Raw genomic sequence first — 19,843 nt, forward strand, 5'->3', positions numbered from 1 at the left:
AGAGCACTCCCATCTGCATCTGGGCCTGGATGAATCTCCTCATCATCCGGTCCATGTCCGCATCAGACATGCTAAAAGTGGACCTCGACGAGGCCACCGAGGCAGACCTGGAGTGTCGCCTCGATGACCTCGACGGGGACCGGATCACCTCTTCCTCGGGTCCCGGGGAGAAACAAGGGGATCGGATCCGAGGAGGAGGAGGAGATCGAGAAGACTTGGACGGAGAAGCCCTCTTGGCAGGTGGGGCCGATGTGGAGTCCTCGGCCCGCCGCTTAAGGTGCTTCTCCCGCCAATTCTCTTTCTTGGCCTCCCTATCCTCTGTAGCCGAAGCGGGAGGTTGAGTCCCGGTCGGAGGAAGGGAGGCAGGAGTGACCGCTACTGGGGGGAGTAGCGGGCACCGAAGTACCGGAGGCTGAAGCAAAGTGTGGGGGTAGAAGGCCCACCAAAACTAGCTTTGACCTTCGATCCTTGAGTGCCCTGGGGTTGAACGCCACACAAATCGCGCAACCCGAAGAGAGGTGTTCAACCCCAAGGCACCTAACGCACCGAGTGTGGCCATCAGCCGGTGAAAGCTTGTGACCACACTCGGTGCATTTCAAAAAAATGGCTTTAGGGTCCTCCGACATTACTGTAGAAAAGCACACTCACTAGGCCCCTAACACTCAGTCACACACACACGCTACGACCAGCGGGGGAGGGAGAAATATTTTAAATTAAATTAAAAATATAAGATATAAAATAGTGTAAGGGTAAACCTACCACACACACAATCAGTCACTCAGAAAGAAGAAATAAAAAACTTTTTCTCTCACAAAAACGCTAAGAGCTCTGAACCTAGCTGTTGCTTGAAGAGCAGCAAACTAGATCTGAGGTCAGTTAGGGCAGGCAGGGGATTATGGGTAAGGGGGAGGATCTAGGAGCTCGGATCTATGCTATGATAGAAGTTGCCGGCTCGGATCCGAGATCGGATCCGTATCCCATAGGTTGCTGACAAATGAAGTTCCTACTTCAGATCTGTAGTTTTCAGACTTTCTAGGAGTGGCAGGGATGTAGAAAGATGCATGTGGAACCTGAAGATGCTATAATTGATCAATATCTAATGTCACTTTCTCATGAATGGATGATTTCAACCACCATCCCCTGAAACAGTCCAAAAGATCACTCATTAGAACAGTCATGTAAGACCTCAGGAATGATCTCATCTCAGCTCATTTATGGTGATATGGTGACCTCCATGGTGCACTTCAGTGATAGTGGTGGGATTTAATAAAGTAGACCTCACCTTATGTCTCATTCATGTGTGCATTTAACTAAATCACAGGCATGGGTTTATTACAAAACACAGAAGAATAGTTAAACTACAGTAGTGCATAGATTACAATGAAAACCTATACACAGAGCAAACGCAATTACACGGACCATATACAATTTCTACAATCCTTGAACTACTTGATAACATTATTGTCATGAAAACTTACCATGTTTTATTTTGCTGGAGGCCTTCTTCCCAGAGCTCTTGTTATGTTCCAAAGATGGTTTCTCATCAGAACACAGATCTGTAGTTGTTTCCTTAGGAATAGTTGACTCTTGGGACAACTTTCTGGCCCGACGATTTTCACTGGATATCAGCAGAGCAGGGGAAGGTTCTGTGCCTATTTGAAACAAGTTTTACAAAGTTTATATTTCATTATGAGATGAGCACTTACTTTAATTTTCAACCACACATTCACTCCTGCCTGGCATGTATGTAGAGACCACTCCAGCTCAGTACTGCAACACTGTCATATCACAACCCAATTTCATACATTGCTTGATGACATCTAGGGTGAGTGAAGGAGAAGCTGACTGCAATGACTGCACTAACAATCCAAGGTTCATGAAAAATCACCAAATCTGAGATCTACACAACAGTTTCACCATGCAGTTTTGTTTACTGATAATACAACACAAAACCTTATTCCCCTGACCTCCCCTACACTAAAGGCATAACATTTCTGTTGCAATTCTAACACTACACTAGCGGTTATATTACACAAATACTCAAGAATGGGGTGTGATTACACTAAAGTAAACTAAAGAGGGTTTCATAACTAGTTTAAAAACAAAAGGCAACATTTATTAATAAAATGCAACACACATTTCATGCACCAATGGCATTTAACTGGGACATTACACTTTGTTATGCCATTAATTTATCTTGCAATAAGGATGAATACTGCTCCTCCACATTCTTGCAGCAAAACAACAGTTGATACAAAAGACACTGTGAACTGAACAGTGACTTCACGCTGTTGTATGAGATCAAAGATCTAGTCTATGTCTACCTTTTTCCTTTAAAATCTTTATTTTAGTCTCTTTCTTAGCACTAGGTTTCTCTATGATCACTCCAAGCATGTTTGTTCTCATAATAAATTTGAATCCACTGAATCTTCTGAAAGGCTAATTAATTTACCCAAGTACACTTGCTGTGAAGACTACTGTGGTGGTGGTGCTGCGGTAGCGTTGTCGCCTCACAGTAAGACGTTGTCCTGTTAGATTCTCAGCTTCTGTGTGGAGACATGCGTGAATGGGCGTACCTTCGTTGAAGGTTGTGTGTCAGAGCTGGCAACTCAGCACGTAAAAATCTACTGCCAATCATTAGCGGAACGGAGTTCCGCTGTGGTGACCCCTAACCGGGAAAAGCCGAAAGACACAACAACACTTGCTGTGAAGAACAACTTCCTAGACTGTGTCTACCACTCAGTCTTGTGTTTTGATTCTATTTTCTAGCATCTCTTCTTCCATAAGATGTTATTTTATTGTACATACTCCACTCTACTTTTCTGTGCAGAAAATACAGTTAAGTAAAATCTTACCACAACAACAGATATCCTCCTTTTCACTGTTGCAGTATTCTTTACAATAGGGATTCCCTGCTAAGGGCAGCCTGATGTTTGGCCAGTATACCAAAGCCTTCTGGCTGTAAAGGGTATGCTGTACATCACATGTATGCTCCCCACGCACAGTGTAGGGCATAAAGGTGACATCCGGATGTACCATCATCAGAAATAAAAAGCCCCAGTAGGAATGACAGTCCAAGAATATGCGTAGGCAACAAGCACATCCAGGAGGAAAAAGGAGCAGGGACAGAATACTGCAACAGTGAAGAGAAGGACATCTACTATAACAGTAAGATTTTACACAACTGTACTAAGTCCTTCTATATCACTTTTGCAGTACTCTTTACAAGAGAAAGAATGTAAAGCTCAAGAAAAAGAGTGGGAGGAGGAAGAGACAGCAGAGCCCTCTAGGAAGCCATGGAGAATGGCCCTAGTAAAGTCGGCTCTGGCTCTAGAAATCACATCTAATTTATAGTGCTTAGTAAAAGTAAGTCCAGGTTGCTACCTCAGGAATAGAATTAGTATCCAAACTCTTAAGAAAAGCACCAGAAGAAACCACAGCCATAGTGGAATAAGCTTCAACAGAAGAAGGGAGGCTCTTCCCATGAAAAGAATAGCAAGAAGAAATGGCTTTTGACTTCCAAGAAGAAACCTAAAGACCTAGGAAGAAAAGAAACAAAAAGCTGTTTAGATTTACAAAAAGCTTTAGTCTTATCCAAATAAAAATCTGAGTTGTCTATGAAAATCCAAGGTGTGCAAAACCTTCTCACTAGCAGACTGCAGAGAAGAGGGAAAAACTGGGTAAATGAATGACTGATTAAGAGACAACTCATTAACCACCTTGGACATAAAAGGATTAATACGGAAGGATACCCTGTCCTAATGGAAAACTAAAAAAAGGAGAAACAGCCATAATAGCTTGCAGCTCAGACATCCGACTGCAGAAGTAAGGGCCAAAAGAAGAACAGTCTTCTGAGAACAATGCTGCAAGGAAGCTGAGGCAGCAGGCTCAAAAGGATCCTTAGTCAATTTTTCTAAAACAAAATTAAGGTCCCAAGAAGGATGTCTTTAAGAAACTGTTTGACCTCAAATCTAGAGGCTACAGTGGGAGCCAAAGGCAGACAAGCAGCGATACCTGATGGGTGGGCCTTAACAGAAGAATATGCCAACCCAGTAAAAGCAGAGATACCTGATGGGTGGGCCTTAACAGAAGAATATGCCAACCCAGTATTGAGCAATTCACACAAATAAGAGAGAACCAAAGGAGTATCCACAGTAAGTGGATCCAGGTTACGAAAAAGACACCAAACAAAAAACCTCTTCCATTTAGACAAGTAAGATTCCCTAGTGGTGGGCTTCCTGGCCTCCTACAGGACCCGAAGCATGTACTCAGAAAAAAGAAGTTATGTACTTACCATAATGTTCCATGTGTGCTGTCCACCTCGTCCTTTATTCTCACTGATGGGTCGGATAAAATCCCTTGGATCCGTCTCGGCCTTTACATAAACTAGAGGTCCTCAGCGAAGCTCGTGGGCATTTTCCCTACCCATAATGCAATTGTTCTATAACCTCAGATCTTGTTTGCCCTCCAGCAGTGACTAGAAGTATACATTACCAAGAATATGTAACATAAACGCATTACCCAAGACATACCCCCAGAGGCTGTAGAGTCCTACAAAAAATCCAATTAGAGTACTCGGTCTACCAGGAGGGGGAATGAAGAGTGGGTTGTGAGAATAAAGGATGAGATGGACAACACACATGGAACATTCTGGTAAGTACATAACTTGTGTGTTGTTGTCAATCTCGTCCTTATTCTCACTAATGGGACCGCGTCCCTAGCTATGTAATTCTTGGGTGGTTCATGGGAGAATATTCCTCAGAACCATAGAACTAAAGGATGCTTTACTCTCTGCAGGCCAAATCCAATTTGTGATGAAAGTATGTGGTTTAGCCAATGGAGCTGCAGCACAGATGCTGTCTAGGGGGTAATCTGGCTTGGAAAGCCACTGAAGTGGCAACTGACTTGGTAGAATGAGCTTTGATAGGATTTGTAATAGTCTTGCGATTAAACTTGTACATAAAAGATATACATTGTGATAGCCAATTGGACAGTGTTACCTTAGAAACTGGTTGGCCTTTTCTAATGCCTGAATATGAGATAAAGAGCTGATATGGCTTTCTGAATTGTGATGTTCTGTGCAAACAGAAAAGTACAGTTGTGTACACCTACCATAAATGTAGATGTTCAACTGCATTCACTGTTGCAGTCATCACCTGTGGGTTATCCCTGCTGTGGTAGCCCTCGGCAGGCCTGAATACCAGAGTCATTTTTTTTTGCGTCAGCTGCAGTTGCCTGTAGTCTGACGTCCGGTCGTCAGTGCTATAAAGCAAGGCAGCTGACGTAATTACATCAGTTTTTCTTGCCCTAACCAGTCAGAAGCACAAGGAAATAAGGATAAGTGATCCTAGTGGCTAAAAGCCACCGTGGGCAGCTTATGTCCCCCTAGGGGAAGATGCTATATGGGGGATGGAGGGCGGGAAACCAGGACTGCAACAGTGAATACACTCGAACAGCACCATTTATGGTAAGTGTAAATAACTGTACTATGTTCTTCGTGTTTTACTGTTGCAGTCATCACCTGTGGGAGGATTCCCAAAGCTGAGGAGAAGGGTGGAAGGATAGGTTAGAATTCTAGGCATGGGTCAGCAGGCCTTGCAGAAGTGCAGAGGCAAATCCTGCCCTAGACTTAGAAAAAAGAGGTAGGTGGTAATGCTTTGTAAAAGTATGGATAGAGGTTCAGGTGGCAGCTTCCAAGATGTCCCTGGTGGGGACTCCTCTGAGGAAAGTTGTGGGGTGGAAGCTGCCCTAGTGGAGCGGGTATGGATAGATTTAAGGGGGTTCCCATGTAGTCTGTAGCAAAAATGAATACAGTGTGATATCCACTTGGAAATGGTTTGTTTGGAAATGGGCATCCCCTCTGCCCCAGGGTCAAAGCTGACAAGTAGTTGGTCTGTTTTTCTGAAAGGTTTAGTACAGTCCAGTTAGTATCTGAGTTGTCTGTGCACATCTAGTGAGTGAAGAATCCTTTCCTCATTGTTTTGAGGGTTGGGAAAGAAGGTGGGTAGGTGTATGGCCTGGTTGAGATGGACAACACACATGGAACATTCTGGTAAGTACATAACTTGTGTGTTGTTGTCAATCTCGTCCTTATTCTCACTAATGGGACCGCGTCCCTAGCTATGTAATTCTTGGGTGGTTCATGGGAGAATATTCCTCAGAACCATAGAACTAAAGGATGCTTTACTCTCTGCAGGCCAAATCCAATTTGTGATGAAAGTATGTGGTTTAGCCAATGGAGCTGCAGCACAGATGCTGTCTAGGGGGTAATCTGGCTTGGAAAGCCACTGAAGTGGCAACTGACTTGGTAGAATGAGCTTTGATAGGATTTGTAATAGTCTTGCGATTAAACTTGTACATAAAAGATATACATTGTGATAGCCAATTGGACAGTGTTACCTTAGAAACTGGTTGGCCTTTTCTAATGCCTGAATATGAGATAAAGAGCTGATATGGCTTTCTGAATTGTGATGTTCTGTGCAAACAGAAAAGTACAGTTGTGTACACCTACCATAAATGTAGATGTTCAACTGCATTCACTGTTGCAGTCATCACCTGTGGGTTATCCCTGCTGTGGTAGCCCTCGGCAGGCCTGAATACCAGAGTCTTCTTTTTTTGCGTCAGCTGCAGTTGCCTGTAGTCTGACGTCCGGTCGTCAGTGCTATAAAGCAAGGCAGCTGACGTAATTACATCAGTTTTTCTTGCCCTAACCAGTCAGAAGCACAAGGAAATAAGGATAAGTGATCCTAGTGGCTAAAAGCCACCGTGGGCAGCTTATGTCCCCTAGGGAAGATGCTATATGGGGGATGGAGGGCGGGAAACCAGGACTGCAACAGTGAATACACTCGAACAGCACCATTTATGGTAAGTGTAAATAACTGTACTATGTTCTTCGTGTTTTACTGTTGCAGTCATCACCTGTGGGAGGATTCCCAAAGCTGAGGAGAAGGGTGGAAGGATAGGTTAGAATTCTAGGCATGGGTCAGCAGGCCTTGCAGAAGTGCAGAGGCAAATCCTGCCCTAGACTTAGAAAAAAGAGGTAGGTGGTAATGCTTTGTAAAAGTATGGATAGAGGTTCAGGTGGCAGCTTCCAAGATGTCCCTGGTGGGGACTCCTCTGAGGAAAGTTGTGGGAGTGGAAGCTGCCCTAGTGGAACGGGTATGGATAGATTTAAGGGGGGGGGGTTCCCATGTAGTCTGTAGCAAAAATGAATACAGTGTGATATCCACTTGGAAATGGTTTGTTTGGAAATGGGCATCCCCTCTGCCCCAGGGTCAAAGCTGACAAGTAGTTGGTCTGTTTTTCTGAAAGGTTTAGTACAGTCCAGTTAGTATCTGAGTTGTCTGTGCACATCTAGTGAGTGAAGAATCCTTTCCTCATTGTTTTGAGGGTTGGGAAAGAAGGTGGGTAGGTGTATGGCCTGGTTGAGGGTCACATCAGATACCACCTTAGGCATAAAGGAGAGGTTAGTCCTCAGGTTGACCCTGTCTGCAAGGAAAATGATGAAGGGCTCAACAGCCATGAGAGCCTTAAGTTCTGATACCCTTCTGGCTGAGGTGATAGTTAGTAGGAAGGCAGTCTTCCAGGATAGGTATTTCAATTCTGTAGAAGCAGCAGGTTTAAAACGAGGTAAGGTTAGTTTTTCTAGAACATAATTCAGGTGTCAGGGTGGCGTGGGAGGTCTGATATTAGAAGCCCCTCTGAGGAATTGCTTAATCAAAAGATGAGAGAAGAGGGGTGGGTCTGAATCATAATGGGCAGAAATGACTGAGGCATGGATTTTAAAAGAGGAGAAAGAGAGCCCACTATAGAGCAACTTGGCTAGGTAATCCAAGATAAGAAGGATGGAAGGAAGGGAGGTACTGGCCCCTTTGGACTGGCTCCAGGAGCAGAATCTTTTCCATTTCCCTGCGTATGCTTTGTTGGTGCTGGGCCTTCTGGCCTCTGTGATGATGTCTAGGACCAGTTTGCTTAACAGGGACTCCTTTAGCTTTTAAGATATAAGCCATGCTGAAAGATTGAGTTTCTGTAAGTCTGGGTGCAGTATCTTCTCCCTCACCTGGGTCAAGAGTTCTGAGATCAGGGGAAGCTGCGTGGGGGGCTGTAAGGTTAGGCTGCGCAGTAAGGCATACCAATGCTGTCTGGGCCAATCTGGAGCAATGAGGATGGTCTTTGGTCTCTCCTCCCTTATTTTGATCAGTACCTTGGGAATAAGGGGCAGAGGAGGGAACGCGTACACAAAGAGGGAGTTCCAGGGGAAGGTCAAGGCATCCACCTTCCATGTTAGCAGGTAATACTCCCAGGTACAGAACTTTTGCAGCTGGTGGTTGAGGTGGCGAGGCAAAGAGATCCACTTCCGGAGTCCTTTTCTCATGTGAAGCCTGGCCAGAGGAATGAGAAGGATGCAAGATGCCATGTATCCCAGGGCTTCTAGGAACTTCCTCGCGTTGAGGTGACTTCTGGAAGCCAGTTGGGTAAAGTAGAGAGGCAAGAAGCTCTGCTTTTCTGGGGATAGGAAAGCCATTTGGGATGCTGTGTCTAGCACAGCTCCCAAGAAAATGATCTTCCTGGTGGGGTTTTGCTTTGATTTCTTCTCATTGATGGTGAACCCTAGGGAAGTTAGGAGTGATTTGACAAAGAGAAGGTCCTGGTGCAGCTTTCTTTGCACTCAGCCTGAATGAGGCAGTCATCCAGGTAAGGGTAAATCTGTATACTTCTTTGTTAGCAGAATGCTATGGCTGGTTCCAAGCATTTGGTGAATACTCTGGGTGCAGTAGATAAGCCAAAGGGCAGCGCAGAGAACTGAAATTGTTGTGAGCCTGCTCTGAAGCGCAGGAATTTCCTGCATGATTCTCTGATGGGGATGTGGAGGTAGGCATCTTTTAGGTCTAGTGTCACTAGCCAGGCATTTTTTGTTAGCATAGGCAGCTGCTGTTGTAAAGTTAGCATTTTGAATCTGGGGACCACCAGGGAGGTGTTCAGAATGGATAGATCCAGGATGGGGCACCAAGTGCCCTCTTTTCAGGGAACAAGGAATAGTCTGGAATAAAGCCCTTTGCCTGTTTGATCTGAGGGGACAGGTTCTACTGCCCTCTTTGATATGAGAGTTTGGACCTGTTTCAATGCCTCTGCCCACTGATTTGGAGGCAAGTCTGGGTACCCTCTTGGAATTTGGAGTTGACTGAAAGTAAATTTGTATCCCTGAAAAATGATCTTTAAGACCCATTGGGTCCTTTGTTACAGAAAGCCAATTGTCTTTGAAGTGGGACAGCCTTACTCCTAGTTTTTAATGAGTGAAGGGAGGGCAGAAGGGGGAGCGGGAGTCATTGGGAGTGTTTGCCATAGAAGGTTGGCTTAGAACTCCCTGCCTTAGAGATGGAAGTGGTCCATTGTTTGCTTCTTTGCTGGCCCTGCGGTAGGGGCCTGGATGGTCTTGTCCATGTGGAGGCTTACCTTGGCCCTGTCTGCTAGGTGCAAGGAAGGCCCAGTGCTTAGAGGGAAAGTTCCTGCTAAACCTGGGAGGTTGAACCTGAAAGAAACATTTTACTGTTTGCATAGATTTTGCTTTGTCTTCCATCTTTCTAAGCACCTCTTCTGCTTTTTCCCCAAACAAGTGCTCCTTATCTAGGGGGACATCAATAAGTTTAGACTTGACATGATCAGGGAGAAGTTGTTCCTTCAGCCATGCATGTCTTCTAATAACAGATCCTGTCACTGCCACCCTGCTAGAGGCTTCTAGGGCATCATATCCACATTGTAATGAGTGTTTGGCTACTTGACAAGCAGAGTGCAGTAAATCTGCTAACTCTTTAGAATTGGCACAGTCAGGAAAGGTAGCAATTTTCTGTTTTAATAGTTCCAAAGTGTGTTGTTGATATTTTAACATATGGAACTGACAACTGAGTGCTTTGATAGCTAAGGTTGCAGAGGTGTATACCTTTTACCCCATCTGTCCAGAGATCTGGAGTCCTTGTCAGAAGAAAAGAGGATTCTTGGCAGAACTAGTCTTAGCTCCTTTACGTCCCTGTGCAATGACCTCTGGGTCTGCAGCAGGATTTCTGTACAGGTATTTGTGAGAATCTGGTACTCTGTAGTACCTGTCAGGTTTACTGGGTGCAAGAGGTAGGGTGTCAGGGGCTAAACTGGATTCATGGAAAACATCATCCACCACTTCTAAAATAAGGGGGATGGGGCAGGTCCAGAACTCTGTAAGCCTTTTCTTAGACTGTGATCTCTGACAGTGTGTGTCCTGAGATTCCCACTGGAAATGTTCCCTGAGGGAGTGATGGGTTTCCCCAAAGAAAAGGTCCTCTGGAGGGGAGGCAGAAGGGATGGATTCTTCTGCATCTGAATCCTCATAGGCAGTTAAGGGATGCTGTTCCTCTTCAAAAACTGAATAAAATCCTGTTCTGTCATAATTTCTGAAGAAGGGTGCCTTTTCCTTTTAGAAGTTGTGGCCTGGATAAGGAAGATGAGATCCTCTGCCATTTTCAGCATTTGTGCTTGGGGTGGTGGAGCAATAGCAAGATGGTGGCTAGAAGCAGATTTCCTAGGAGTGGCCTGGCTTCTAGGTCTGAGAGAATCCATTGGTCTGAGAGGAACTGTAGTCGGAAGAGAAAACTTTTTTGTCTAGCTTCGGTAGTGCAAAAGGCCTCCTTGGAAGCTGGTACCTGTGTTGCGGCTCTGGACCCAACCGAGGCAGAGAAAGTCAAATGCTCGTAAGATGAAGAAGATATCTGCAGCATACCGGACTCTGAAAGGGTCTTGGAAGAGACCTGCGTACATATTGAATTGGGCATCAGGGGCTGCGAAAGTGCCTCAATGTATTCCACAGAACTGACGACCTGCTTAGCAGTAGTGTCATCAGAAGGCTTAGCCTTGTGCGGTCTATCTTTATCTCTATGTTTTTTTGGAATGTCCACAGATTGTTGGCTGACAGATGCCATATCAGAATGTGAAGACGGAACACGAAAATAGCTGTCTACAAAAACAGCTCTACGGTGAATGGTTCTCACATTAAAGAGGGCACAGAACTGGCAATGGGTGACATTGTGATCTGGGCCTAAACAAGTAGAGCAGCAAGAATGAAGGTCTCGGTGTGGGATCTGTTTTCCACAGGCGAGACAATTGTTAACTTTTTCAGACATCAGTTAGTGCAAGAAAAAAGGATCCCCAATGGGGTACTTAGTTTTAGACGTTTTCAGCTGAAAATTCAACTTCTGGTGGCAACAGACTGGCACTCATGCAAACTATTTCTGCTATGGGCTCCACGGCAAGAAAGACTGATGTAATGACGTTGGCTGCCTTGCTTTATAGCAATGATGACCTGACGGCAGACTACAGGCGACTGCAACTGATGCAAAAAAAGTTGACTCTGGTATTCGGGCTGGCTGAGGGCTACCACAGCAGGGATAACCCACAGGTGATGACTGCAACAGTGAAACACAAAGAACATCATAACTGTCTATGGACATCTAAAAGGTGGAGAGTGTACTCTCCTTTGTTTTGAAAGTCTGGAAAGAACACTGGTAATTCAATAGACTGGTTTAGGTTAGTTTCCGAAGCCACCTTAGGTAAATAGGAAGGGTTCATTCTCAGAGAAACTCTGTCTTTATGAAAAATTAAGTTTGGATGCTTAGAGGATAGGGCCTGTAATTCAAAAACTCTTCTTGCTGAAGTTATAGCTAATAAAAGAAACGTCTTCCATGACAAGTATTTCAATCCACATGTAGCAGAAGATTCAAAAGGTGGGAAAACCAGCTTTGACAATACAAAATTTAAATCCTAAGGTGGAACAGGGTTTCTGTATGGAGGATGAATTAAAGTACCTTTGAGGAATGCCTTACAAAGTCTGTTTGAATTTATGGCGGTACCATTGTCTCCTATGTGAACATTAGAGATGGCAGCCAACTGAACACTAATAGTAACTGCAGGAGCTCCCTCACTGAATAATTTGGCTAAAAATCCAGAACAGATTGTAAAGGTGCCGTGAAAGGATCTATGTGATTAACATTAGACCAAGTCACAAATCTTTGCCAGTTTTATTCTTGTAGTTTCCGAGTAGAGGTCTTGTGGGAAAAAAGCAAAATGTGTTTTACTGGAGGAAGAAAGCAGAGGAAACCTGGCTATCATGGTAAGTGGAGCAGCCAAGCTGTCAGTTTGAGACTGTGTAGGTTGGGATGAAGTTCTCCTGACGGATGTGTCAGTAGATCTGGAACTGGGTCCAGGATCCTTGGTCCTTTGTATACATGAGGCCGGATAAAGGGTAACCATTTCTGTTGAGGCCAATAGGGGGCAATTAGGATTACTGTGGTCTCCAGCAAGCTTGCTTTCTGAAGGAATTTGGGAATCAGAGGTATTGGTGGGAAAGAATAAAGAAGTCCTGGGGGCCAATCATGAACAAGTGCATCCTTTGGTGACTCCCCCGTTGGGGGGATCAGGGCAAAGTAGTTGCTGCATTTGGCTTTGATGGGTGACGCAAAGAGATTGCAGCAAGGCTGGCCTATTTCCGGAAGATCTCTTCTACCATGGTCTTACTGAGGGACGACTTGTGTGGCCAAAGAATGTCTCTGCTCAGTTTGTCTGCAATCATGTTGGATTTCCACAGGATGTGCATTGCTCTGAGAAAGCAGTTGGAGGCCTCTGCTCGTTGCCAGATCCTCAGGGCTTCTTGACATAAGGGGTAAGATCTGGTTCCCCCTTGTTTACTCATATACCAGACCACAGACATGTTGTCTGTCTGAACTGCTACTGTACCTAGAGGAGTTGCAGCCCCTAAGGCTAAATAACACACCTAATATACTAGTAATTGGAGACTCTATAGTCAGGCACACTGATGTCCCACTCACCAGACTGAACAAGGAGAAGGTCACTGTAAGCTGCCTGTCGGGAGCCAGGATCCGCCACATAACACAGGCACTCAGGTCACTCCACAGCAGGCACAAATATGACTCTGTCATTGTCCATGTTGGTGTGAATGACCTGAGACGTACCTCCCTGGACTACATAAAAAGAGACATAGAGGAGCTCTCTGATCATGTAGCCCAGGCCGATATGACCCTGACTAGCATATTGCCCTCACCAAGAATGATGCCGCAGTATAAAGACAAAATGATCAATTTTAACAATTGGCTAAGCTATTGGTGTCATTCAAAGGGGATCCAGTGTCTGTCAGCCAGGGATGACATGCTAGACAAGCCACGTTGCTTCGCAGGGACGGCTTGCACCTGTCACTTTTGGGCTTTTGAATACTGGCTAAGGCTCTTGCCACCTCCATAGTGCCTTTTTTAGGCAAAGCCCAAAAGACAAACCCACCTCCATAGACAATACCAGAAACAAAAAACTAAGGGTAATGCTACTCAACGCCAGAAGTCTAAACCTCAAGATGCATGCACTCGAGGCACTCCTCAGTATGGAGAAAATTGATATTTGTGCAGTAACAGAAACCTGGTTCAAGGCTCCAGAGAGCACCCCAGCACTACCAGGATTCAACTCATACCATTCTTTTCGGCCTCAGAACTCAGACTGGACTACTAAAGGCGGGGAAGTATCCATTTTCATCAAGGATACCCACACCTCCAGGTTAGTGGCATTGCACAAGGCAGCAGAAAATATCCACATGCAACTAACAGTAGGCAAAACTGCTTTTCAGTTCATAGCCTGCTACAGATCACCCCACCTTGTCTCAGGAAACCCACTCGACTTTCCTGAGAACACTGGAGAATATGAAGGTCTCACCAAACACAATGATATTGGGGGATTTTAACTACCCAAACATTGACTGGGAAAACTACTCAAGTCCCAACTCTTTTGCCCAACGGTTCCTGGAGTTTATAAACTCAAATGCCATGGAACAACTGGTCACCACTCCCACAAGAGGGGACAACATATTGGACTTGGTCATCACCAACATGGGTGCTCAATGTTCCACACCAGAGGTAAATCCCTCGTTGGTAAGATCAGACCATAAACTTGTCACAATGGACATCCATCCACATCCCGACCCCACCCCCAGCAAAGGAAACCACTGTGAAAAATTTCTCAAAAGCAAACTTCACACTTCTCAAGACCGAGGTGGAAAGTTTTAAAGCCCCCGGGCAATTGGAAAATGGTACCCATACCGCAGAATCCTTTACAAAGGCACTCTATGAGCACCTACAGGAAAGCATGGATCGTGATCCAGACTCAATCCTCCAAGAACAGGAGGCCAGTCTGGTGGACCCCGGCAATAAACAAGCTATACAACTTGACAAGGCAAAATCCCATAAAGGGAAGGCATCTTTGATCAATACCAGTAAGAAACTTAGATTCCTCGTAAAGTCATCAAAGGCCAGCTTTGAAAGAAAAATCACCAAAGACTCTAAAGATAATCACAAGGTGTTCTTTAGCTATGTCAAAAATCTGGGTGGCAGCTCTCAGATCTCCTCTGAGCTGGTGCATAATGGCACAAAATACACTGATCCCACAGACATTGCCAACATCCTGGCAGACAGGTTAAATGCAAACTTCACCCCCCCTTCCCCCAAAAGGGCCTGTGTCTATCCCAGAAGAATGCAGTCCCCCAGACATCACAGACACACAGGTGAAAGCAGCCCTCTCCAAAGTAAAAAACACAGCATCAATGGGGCCAGATGGTATCCCGGGCTGCGTCTTACACGAGCTCCAAAACTAACTAAACCCTCACATGAATTCACTGTTCCAACTCAGCCTTACCACAGGTTATGTACCCAAAGAATGGCGTACAGCAACAGTGATCCCGCTCCACAAAGGTGGTGCCACAACAGATCCCGGGAACTATCGCCCTATATGCTTGACTAGCCTGGTCTGCAAGGCTATGGAGCGCATCATCATGGATCTCATTAACAAAGACATTGGGAACCTCCAAACATTGGACCCCACCCAATTCGGCTTTGTTAAGGGCAGATCTTGCCTCTTAAACCTAGTTGATTTCTTCGAAACAGTTACCAAAACCTTAGATAAGGGAAAGGTAGTCCACACAGCCTACCTAGACCTCGCTAAGGCCTTCGACACAATACCCCACTCAGGTATCATAAATAAGCTTACCAGCTTAAAAATCAACCCATACATCATTAGATGGGTTGCAAACTGGCTCAGGGATAGAACTCACATGGTCAGAGTTGCGGGTGCCATGTCCAACTCTAAACCAGTCACAAATGGCGTCCCACAGGGATCAGTCCTGGGACTACTCTTGTTCAGTATATACTTCTCTGAGGTGCAGGCAAGCACGGGAGGACTGTGGCTGTCCAAGTTCGCAGTTGACTGCAAACTGGGAGCCATAATCGTCTCTCCGGCTGACACAAGCATCCTCCAGAAAGGCCTTACGGAGACTGATACCTGGTGTCAGAACCATGGCCTCAAGCTAAATGCAAAAAAATGTATAGTCATACCCTTTGGGAAAAACAAATACCCCACAAACTACCATATAGGAGGAAATCCACTAATTATGGAAAAAGTAATCAGGGATCTGGGGACCCAAGTAGATAGTAACCTCTCCTTTGACAATCACATTGCCAAAGTGGTTAGAAAGACCTTCTATATAGCCCACCTAATCACAAAAGGGTTCACATCTAGATCAAGAGAAGTCATTGTGCCCCTCTACTCATCACTTATCAGGCCCATAATTGAGTATAACGCCCCATTTGGGATGTACCTTACCAGACACCTGCAACAGCTGGAGAGACCTCAAAAATACCTCACCAAGAGGATTGTGGGCCTCAAACAGTTGCCCTATGCAGCTCGACTAAAGAAACTCCAGCTCTACTCAGTTGCTTACTGCCTCCTCAGAGGTGATCTCTGCCTGACATACAAGGCCATGTCCACCCAGAATTGTTCGACATGCTCCATCTCAAGAAAACCAAATACACTAGAGCTACACGCTCCAGGGATTTAAACCTTAACACAACAATAAATAGGACATGCCGGAGGGATAGATTCATATCCCAAAGGCTTCCCGCGCTCTGGAATAGAATCCCAGTCCATGTTAGGCAGAGCCCCTCACTGACCCTCTTCAAGAGAAATCTTGACGAGTGGATGGGTAATCATAAATTTGCTCCTGGGATCACTTATATGGCCCTGCTAGACAGAGGCTCAGGAATCTAGTCTAAAAGGGAGGCGAAAGCCAACAAATTCTGGCTAGGCTTATAAATGCCCTAGGGCAGATAGCCTAGTACCCACCTATGAACCTATAAGAGAGTTCTGAAATGCTTGCAATGCAAGGAGCACTGCTCTCATCTTTAGAACATTTACGTGGAAATGGGCCTCATTTTCTTGCCAAGTACCTTGGACTGTGTTCCACAGATAATGCCCCCCCCCCACTTTATCTGGGACATGTCCATCATGCTCACTGTAGCTTGGGGCTGAGAGGAAAGAAAGGGACAGCCTTGAATGACTAGGGGAGAGTTGAGCCACCATTGCAGGTCTCTTTTGCAAGAGTTGGTTAGAATGATCTTGTGCGAAACTGGAAGGTTCCAAAAGGACCACTGTGCCAAAAGTAGCCACTGAAGGATTCTTATATGTTGTCGAGCTAGTGGTATTAGTACAATTGAAGCAGCCATTTTGCCTAGAACCTGTAGGACTAGTTAGGCAGGAGCCTTTTTCTTGCTGATCAGCATCCTTACATAACGTTGAAGATCATGTACTCTTTCCTGGGGAAGCTTTGCTGACATGATTATTGCATTTATCTGAGATCCTATGAAAACCAAGGATTGACATGGCTCTAGAGCAGATTTTTCATAATTTATGGTGATTACAAGGGATGAACAAAGTTGAAGGGCATAGTCCCTATCTTTCTGAAGAAGATGCCTGGCCGGGGCAGAGATGAGCCAGTCATCCAGATATGGAAACACATGGACTCCTTTGCATCTCAGGTGAGCTGCTACTACTGCCATGCATTTGGTGAATACTCTGGGAGCTGTAGTGAGACCGAAGGGCAGTCCTCGATACTGGAAGTGACTGGCTCCTAGCCAGAAGCATAAAAACCTTCTGGATCACCTGCTCATCGGAATGTGGTAGTACCCATCCTGAAGGTCTATGCAGCACATTTTCTGGATCCTCTCTGGTCTGTGGGGACTTGTTGGATGACTCTAGAAACTTTTGAATTTTTAAGGTTGCCTGTTCCTTTTGACTGGGTGGAACGTCCACAACTGATGTGCTTATAGGAGCAGGGCAGGCGAAGGGAATAACATATCCCCTGGATATTATACTATGCACGTATCTGTCATTTGTGATGGTTTGCCAGGTTTCTTGGTGCAGAGACAAATGACACCGGACTGCCTCCAGAGATGAGAAATCTGGCACTCTTTCAGGATCGCTAATAGGGTCCTCCAAATAAAGATTCTCTGGAGCCCTGATTATGCAGGCCTCCTCTACCACAAGGTTGGTGTGTACCATTATTGTTCCCCCCTCTGCCCCTGGGGGAACTCTCACCTTGTGTGTCATGGAAATACCTGTGGGATTTTCTTAACCACATTTTCCTACTACCCCTGTGACCCTTTGGAAAAATGTCTGGTGGGTCCAGAAAAATGTACTCCAACAGCAGACAAGTTCTTGCCCTTTTGTTCACACCTGGTGAGTGTTTTTTCACTTTCAGCCCAAAAAGAGAGGAGACATCAAAAGGGGCATTAACAAAAGTAGACCTGAAGGGCTCTGCAAAGTCGCAAAGGTGCATCCAGGCCTGTCTCCGAAGGGCAATACCAGAACCTGCAGCCTCATCATTCTTTTCTGTAGAAATAACATTGAGTACTTCAAACACATTAGAACTGTCCAAAGAATACTGATTCACTTCAGGTATTATAAGTGAATCTTGACCGTTTACACTCACAACTGTGTCATTAAGTATGCCACTAAAGTCTTGTCTTTGGCCGTCATAACTGTATATGGTCAGATCACTCAATAAATCACAACTGTCCATGTTCTCCATCCTTGTCATTGAATCATTAATTTCCGTGGACGTCCGGTGTATATCATTAACTATTATAGTTTCAATGTCACCGGGTGCTTGAATTCTACCTGTTGTAACCATGCTGTAATTATTACAATAAACGTCAAATTCATTGGAACTAGCTAAGAGACTGTCTTGAAAACTTGACACATTACCAGATGTAACATTCATGTCTGTGTGTATTAAATTGTTACCTGGTGGTTTTGTAACAGTCCGGTTGCCCAATACCTCGTGGAGTAGGACGCCATCGGCTACTTGCGCGTCCTCCACCCGTTTTTTTGAAAATTAACTTTCTTGTTTTCAAAGTCCCGTCTTGGACCCAGCTGGCAATCTCCCTCATACTACTTCAAACTGGCTGCTAACTCAGTTGCCTACCCAAATCAGTATCCTTATAAATAGTCTTTATCAGAATCAGAAGTACCTAGCATATGGAAAATATCTCACATCACCCCCATTCACAAAGGAGGCAACTCGTTTTATCCATCCAATTTCCATCTTGTCACCCATATCCAAAATTCTCGAGAGAGGTATCCATCAGCAGGTAATGCAATATCTATTGCAAAACAATCTTTTAACCAAAACCCAACATGGCTTCCGACTTAGCCACAGCATAGCTACAGCCCTATTATCTTTTACAGACACCGTGAACAAGGCCAGAGATGCAGGATGCTATACAGCCTCAGTATTCCTTGTTCTCTCCAAGGCCTTAGACACAGTGTCTCACCCCTTACTTTTGAACACACTGTCTAACTTAGGCTTCTCACATAACGCAGTAAAATGGTTTCAGAGCTACCTCAAGGATCATAAACAAGCAGTGAAATGGTCCAATGAACTCACCCTTTCTACACAACCCTACTGTAGTCCCCCAAGGCTCCATCCTAGGACCCTTACTCTTCAACATTGTCACAAACAATTTTCACACTGCCTCTCATCCTCGGACCCTCATTCAATATGTTGATGATTCCACCATAATCTGCACTGCTCAATCACTACCAGAACTACTCTCAAAAACTCAACAGCCCTTTACAGCAGTTGAATCCTGGCTAAGAAATGCCCAACTCTTTTTTACTCCAAAGAAGACAAAACTAGTACTCTTTCATCCCCAAAACACCTCCCTTGTCACTGATCATTTCAACATCCTTGTATCTGACAACACTGCCATAGAAATAGTGCAGGAAATCAAACTTCTAGGTGTTATCATGGACAATAAACTTTCATTTGACCCCCATATACAGCAAAATATAAAGAAAGCTCATCAAAAACTGGGACTCTCATACAGAAAAAAAACATTTTTTACTGCAGCAGCGAAAAGTACCCTTGCAAAAACATTTTTACTTCCCTCTTTTCTTTATGGTGCCCCTATCTTAACTAACTTACAAAATTCTACCCTAAGCAAGTTGGAATAGTGCTACAACAAAGTTTGTCACAAACTCTATCACATACACCACTGTAAACCACTCCTAAAATTAATCTGGCTTGAACTACCCAACCAACTTGCCTTTATTTAGCTATCCACCTTGCACAACCTTATTTTCAAGCCTACTGCCTGCCCTGCACTAGCCAATCTAGTCACACCTTAGACACCAAATCGATCCCTACAATCAGAAGACAAAAATCTCAAAACCCACAAGAAAACCTGGTTACTCTCTGTATTTATACTCTGTCTGTATGCATTGGAATTCACTACCTCTAGCTACCAGGTTTATTCCTGGCCTAACCCATTTCAAAACCTCTGTAAAAAATTATCTCAAAAATACATGGCTCTGCTCCTGCATAAAGCCTGTCTAATGCTCAGGTCTTCCTCTTCTCTCACATTTTAATCCCTCACAGACTGCAAGATCCTAAAGCTCTTTTAACTTCTTCTCTGCTTCTATACCATATCCT

The 19,843-nt window shown here is 44.7% G+C and overlaps 1 protein-coding gene across 1 annotated transcript in view; it reads right to left on the reverse strand.

Annotated features, from left to right (window-relative positions):
* Positions 1 to 19,843, reverse strand: part of BAHCC1 (BAH domain and coiled-coil containing 1) — a 1,784,093-nt gene that overhangs the window by 95,590 nt on the left and 1,668,660 nt on the right. Inside the window, exon 25 of the mRNA XM_044085068.1 lies at positions 1,479 to 1,652. Within this exon, the coding sequence (XP_043941003.1) occupies positions 1,479 to 1,652 (174 nt within the window). The remainder of the gene's footprint in view (positions 1 to 1,478; positions 1,653 to 19,843) is intronic.

Source organism: Protopterus annectens, chromosome 10.part0 (assembly GCF_019279795.1).
Source record: "Protopterus annectens isolate FY-2018-M chromosome 10.part0, PAN1.0, whole genome shotgun sequence".
In the NCBI taxonomy this organism is placed as follows: domain Eukaryota; kingdom Metazoa; phylum Chordata; order Ceratodontiformes; family Protopteridae; genus Protopterus; species Protopterus annectens.